The 5,889-nt window shown below is 34.6% G+C and overlaps 1 protein-coding gene across 1 annotated transcript; it reads right to left on the minus strand.

Moving 5' to 3' along the window:
* On the minus strand, positions 1-5,289 carry LOC114515603 (ADP-ribose glycohydrolase OARD1-like). Its single transcript, XM_028534890.1, has 4 exons — positions 5,171-5,289; positions 2,345-2,532; positions 1,997-2,055; positions 1-465 (listed from the first exon to the last, which is right to left on the minus strand). Exons 2-4 carry the CDS (start codon positions 2,517-2,519, stop codon positions 250-252), a joined length of 450 nt encoding a protein of 149 aa, XP_028390691.1. The 5' UTR covers positions 2,520-2,532; positions 5,171-5,289; the 3' UTR covers positions 1-249.
* Between the last annotated feature and the right edge of the window lie 600 nt (positions 5,290-5,889).

Genomic DNA, 5,889 nt, shown 5'->3' on the forward strand with positions numbered 1-5,889 from the left:
GGGTGTATACTAAATAACTATATACTTCTAGGAAGTCTGTGTCCTATGCACTTATCTCATTAAAGCGACTATTGTCAAATCTATATAGCTTATAGCTATTAACAATCACAAATTTTATACTATATAGCTATTAACGGAAATTTCAAGTCTTACTCTGATATTTAACTCACACCAGTTCACATATTTGTCTGCTTACATCTTATACGAGGGCTGACAACTTTGTGATTCTCCAAACATTAAAATGCATAATCATAATGCGTAGATTGTCAAATGAATGTTTGTATCTTGAAACGTTTCTTTAATTATTTTTCTTACTTCACCCCAGTCAAGTCTATCTAGTCCACATCCAATACGAGGCATGGCTAACGTTGTAACCTCGTGTTCTTTACAATGGACTTTCATGGCAATTAAGGAACTTCGTAATGTGTCGTAGGTCGGCTTGTGAAAATATCTTGGTTTGGTTACCTGTAGATTAGAATGAAAAAAACTTTTATACCATTTGCGAAACTCATAATTTGCGAGTTTATTTACAAGCACTGATACGAACGTGCGTGCCCATGCAGTATTTAAAGTTCACAAGAAAAATTAAAACACTTTTAGTTCCACAAACCGACGACTCGATTTATAAACCAATCAAGACTTCTTGACTGATCCCGAGTGAAACATCATGTTTTGTGGATCCGAGGGAAACATGGTGGTCCATGTCCACAAAACGTGGTATCTATTATATAGCAAGTTTCAAAGGAAACAACGGGTGAAAATACGCGAGAAAAACGCAGACAAAACTAACAGAGAAAGTTTTCATTAAAAAAAAATCGGTTGAGGTCCAAAGGTCATATGTCGCGTGTGTGGCGTAGCATCACGACCACCGGTTTTATTAACCCCCGCCGGTGAAAGCATTAACCCCCTATCAAACTGGTCCAAACCTATCAAACAAAATTTTGCGGTAAACATTCCCGCCTTTCACGTGACGTAGTTTTAACCTAGAGGGTTCGGGAACAGATGAACTTCGAAACTTGCTATATAATAATCAACATAAAATTATCGTACTATCCTTCTTAAGGTTAACCGTACGCATGACCACATCACTAAAATGTATATCGAGTATGTTCCGAGAGGGTGAAGCCATACATAGGTCGTTTAGGGGTTCATAATTAGCGCTAACCCAGGGTTTGGTTTAAGGGCGTGCTTCTAAACTGCTGTTCGTTTTAAAACCTTTAAAAATTATGGCTTTGGTCGGTCCAGAAAATATTTATGGGAAAATATTGAAGTAAAGATATACCGGCACCAGAGGGTAACAACACAACACTTGCTAGAAAGGTACGCATGCACACGTTGCAAGAAAAAATGTGTGACCCGATTTTAGTTTAGTTTTATATTTCATTTCATATTTAGCCCATCTGTGACATAGGATATAATTAAACATTAAGGCCTGGAAAAGGGGGTGGGATGGTGGTTTTAAGTTCATTTTGATGCACCTAAACGTTACCATGAAAATGACATGAGTGTCGTCAATGTTTCGACTAAGACTGGACTTACGAAGAGCGATTCATGAGATTCATGTACTATACAAGTGATGTAGAAAGGGTTGTCTACGTTATACTTTTAAAATAAGATATTGGCAATCAGAATCGCTTGTTTTTGAGTTTACCATCCGAGAGCCATATGGTCGCCTGGGATAACTAAGTATATACGTAAAATTATCTTGTATAGACCAGGAGTCAGGCGGTTTTAACGAAATATTTCACGAGGTGATGATGAAAGAAGAGTAAAACAGTTTTGGTAAACCAAAGTTTTTATTCTCTCTTCGGCAGTAGCTACTCAGCTCGAAGAAGTGAAATTACGTGCCATTCTCAAATAGTATACTGCAATCACTCTCTTTTACACAGTTGTCATTTTCAAGAAAGTTATCGTAAGCCAAAGAAAACATGCAATACCTTAATTCACACCTTCACACAAGTCAAATAAACTGAAAAGTATTGAAGTACATATTTACCAAATAATATATAAAACGTCCTTCACGTCGCAAGATAGACACTTCGCCAGGTTTTTTCCCTTTACCAAGATAGATTAATTAAAACATATAAAATATGAATTGATAACATGTTCTTTTTGGATCATTCATAAAACTACAATCAATATGTACCATAATACCAACTGGTCGTGATTGCCATACCAAAATAAATCAACACAACGATACAATCTTTTTACATATTAGTTTTTATCCCCCGATGATTGAAAAGGTCTTTTTAACCCGAGATATTTCTACAGATACTGCACGACGTACTGGTAACACATGGCAATGTTGAATTTGGCAATAACAGGATACATACAGTAAGCATACCCTGACTACGAAGTTCCTCAACTCCTCCAAACATCTTTTTAAATATGGTTGCTATTCCTTTTCCCATGTGGACATCAGCACTAATGCAGTGAGCTAAAGAAGCATCCTTGGAACAACTAAATAAATCTCCTTTGATCTCTTGATAATGAAAACCGCTTTCTTTTGCATGAGCCATTTTCTTACACTCACTGCAACAGAAATATATACATAAAAAAAACGATTTCAACAAAAGCGACTGTACGATACACTTATATGACCTAACCATCTAGTCTCTTTTAATTTACAACTTTCTTCGTATTAAGCAAAAAGCTGAATATGCAGTGGTTTTAAAAATACACACGAGGAGTCCTATTTCTTAAGTTCTAAGCACAAAATTAGATGTCGAGCAATGTTTGCAAGTTTCATGATGTCGAGTAAGTTTCATCAATGCCATCGATGTCAATCCATCATACTTTAACGATTCTAGGAATGCCTTCCTTCCTTTTGATCTGCCTGCCTGCCCTTCCAATATTATTTTATTATTATTTGACTATAATGATTACAGTGTTATAATTACATTGTGCTAATGATGGCTTGTTCTATATTTTCTCTTCCATAATGCTATTCAAAGATGAGATTCCACGAGCTTACGCCATATAATCTTAGCAATAACTTTGTGATGAAGACGTAAGACGATGAATAAACCATTAGTGAGACGCATGCAGGTTGTAACGTGCTAGTTATGTTGTGAGAACTAACAGGCCAATATTGGAACAAGGGAACTGCCCAGACTAGGGGGCTGCAGCTCCCCTTTCCCCAAAAATATTTTCATGTTGTGGACTTTTACACTGTGCTAGTTTGTCTCACTGAAGGTTATAAAAATATGAAATATAAAGGGGAATGTGCTGAAAGCTTATACCATGCCTTTTTTGGCAAATTATATGTAAATATTTGAGACTTGAGAGGGTGCATACAAGAAGAATTTTCCTGACCTGACAAGGATAAATCTTTCTCCCTTTTAATTCCACTCATGCAGTAATTAAAGCTTATGTCATTTAGGAATGGAAAATAAAAAATTGACCTGGCAGAACTATACAAGTATTCTATACAACTATATACTACACATACAATATGAATTTGCTGTTTATGCTATTGAGTTGTACACTATATTAACTTATATTTCGGCAATAAAAAATTATTCTTGCTTTCTTTATAACAATTTTTATCATAAATTTTAACACATAATAATAAATCTTAATAAAAGTTCACAACATTTAATGGCCGCCTATGGCTTTATATGATTGTTTTTGTGCCGAGTGATAGAAGAATAAGCTAAAATTAATATAGTCGATAAAGTATAATAAGACTTTTGAGTCATTTCATAATGTAAGTTTAGGTCAGGTTAGCAATATAGCGTTGGTTTGAAATATAGTGAGGGCCCTCTCCCTGCGTGCATGTATTTCTAGTACATAATATGAACAGCAGAAGGAATTAAGCCATTGAATTGGACTGAGGAATTAGTTCTGAATGTACCCTTGTTGTCCAAAATAAAAGAATCCATATAAGATGTATGTACATGTAAGATGTAATAACATATAATAATGCATGTGCATATTGTATCTATTTCTAGGCATCAAATTAATGTAATATAGTACATAGATTTAGCAACTGTGAATAAAAACAGGTTGTACACTTGTAAGCATTACTCCAACTAGTGTTGACAGTCTTGTTAACATGTATTCTTGCAATCAACCCAGTATGTAGCAGACTACTGGAAATGTTATATATTTGAATATACTAGGTAAATTATTAAGTACTTTTGAATTCCACTGGCAAATAATTTGATATATATCGAGATCTAATTGTAAACAATGTTAGGTATTGAGTTTAGGCAAATTGAGTTTGAATATATCTGAGTTTTAATATATCTGTGAATAATAATAATAATAAATTACAGATTCTCAGTGGAGTTTGAAATGGCAAGAAGTTAGGTCATTACTTCACTGTTACACTGGTATATCCAGTATTGAAAATTTTACATGCTTCACCTATTAGTCCAAGATTTTTAAGTACAAGATTTATAAAGTACAATTTAGTTCAAAACTTCCACATCCCCAAGAATTTCTAACTGGTTTCACACTGGTTTATAAAATGCAAAACATGGAGATTGCTTATGTTGTCCCAATAGGAATAAATTATGGGAAAAACGTTAGAAAGTATATAAAATTATTATTTTTCTCATCAAAAACTTTTAACAGTGTAGATTGGTCCTTCATCCAAAATTCTATCCCAGCTCTAGGTAGTTGATAGCTGAGTATATATACTGAAAAGCATATTAGCTGCCACATGGTTTACAACACAATTTACCATTGGGAAGAAATCTGTACACTAGGTGGCCTGCTAATTAATAACTAGTCGAATAAAGGACTTCTGCACTGTCAAAGATTGTAGAGGAAAAAAATGCCTGTTTCATGCATGTGGTTGACAATTAAATTGATCCATTATTCCAACTTCCTATTTGCTTTCAAATTTTTTATCCACTGGTCTTGTAATAGTTTTATAATATATAATAAGGACTTTATGCATCAAGTCAATAATCAACACTGCTACTGGGCTAATAGGCTTTGGCTCACTGCAGGCATATTGATTGCTCATTAAACTGTCCTAAACATATAAACATTACAGAACTGTAGTTTGTAGTTAAAATCCCCAGAGATTATGACGGCCAACAACGTGTACAGCTTTGCCAAGCTTTGCGTTATATATACAGCAGAGTCGCAGACTAGATGCAACTATATATTTAAAACATTTTATTACTGAAATAACAACATTTAATACAGTATATACCTGTTTGAGCTGTTTCAATCTCAAAGTCACTAAAATGTATCAACGTTTTCGACTTAATTCTAGCTTGATTCTTTAACACATAACATTCGATCACATTTATACACACAACCCATAGCAAGATATACCTACCATAGGATATGCGTACAAAAGGCACTAAAGACTAGGTTACCTGCAAGGTAGGGATTGCTGCGGGTATTAAAAACAAATTGAACCAAATATCATATAAGAACAGGATTGGCAAAACTGTACAATTGTTAAAAAAAATATTACAAAAGCGTTGAAATTTGTGAAATATGTGTCACACGATCACGTCGCAACTAATTTAACAAAGGACGTGTTAAGGTGAAATTTTTCTTGCAACTTGGAATTCTGCTTGTAACCAGTAAAGTCAATGAAGATATGCCATATGGATTGGAAAAATATCAACGCGAAACACGTACTTCGGCATTTTACATTTTTCTAGAGTAGAGTTGTATTGCAAGTTGCAAAAAAATTGCATCGTGTAACAGGGCCTGAACTAAACTCTAAAGTTAACAAAATAAGAATGTAAGTGACTCCTTCTGCAGGGCAATCCACCTTTGATGTATTCGGCGACCCTTCGGCATCGTCGTCTTGCCTTAAATAGTTCAAAGAATTGCTATACTCCTTTGCTGTATTTTCGTATATGGCAGATTGCCCAGACCCACTATGACGATGAAACACGAGGCTCAATGACAAAG

Source organism: Dendronephthya gigantea, unplaced genomic scaffold (genome assembly GCF_004324835.1).
Source record: "Dendronephthya gigantea isolate DGI-Jeju-01 unplaced genomic scaffold, DenGig_1.0 000004F, whole genome shotgun sequence".
Lineage (NCBI taxonomy): Eukaryota > Metazoa > Cnidaria > Anthozoa > Malacalcyonacea > Nephtheidae > Dendronephthya > Dendronephthya gigantea.

Coding starts and splice junctions, on each gene's coding strand:
- LOC114515603 (XM_028534890.1), bottom strand. CDS start 2,519: ATGGCTCATGCAAAAGAAAGCGGTTTTCATTATCAAGAGATCAAAGGA. Junction 2,056..2,344: donor TGAGGAACTTCGTAGTCAGG/GTATGCTTACTG, acceptor ATCTTGGTAAAG/GGAAAAAACCTGGCGAAGTG. Junction 466..1,996: donor GACGTTTTATATATTATTTG/GTAAATATGTAC, acceptor TCTAATCTACAG/GTAACCAAACCAAGATATTT.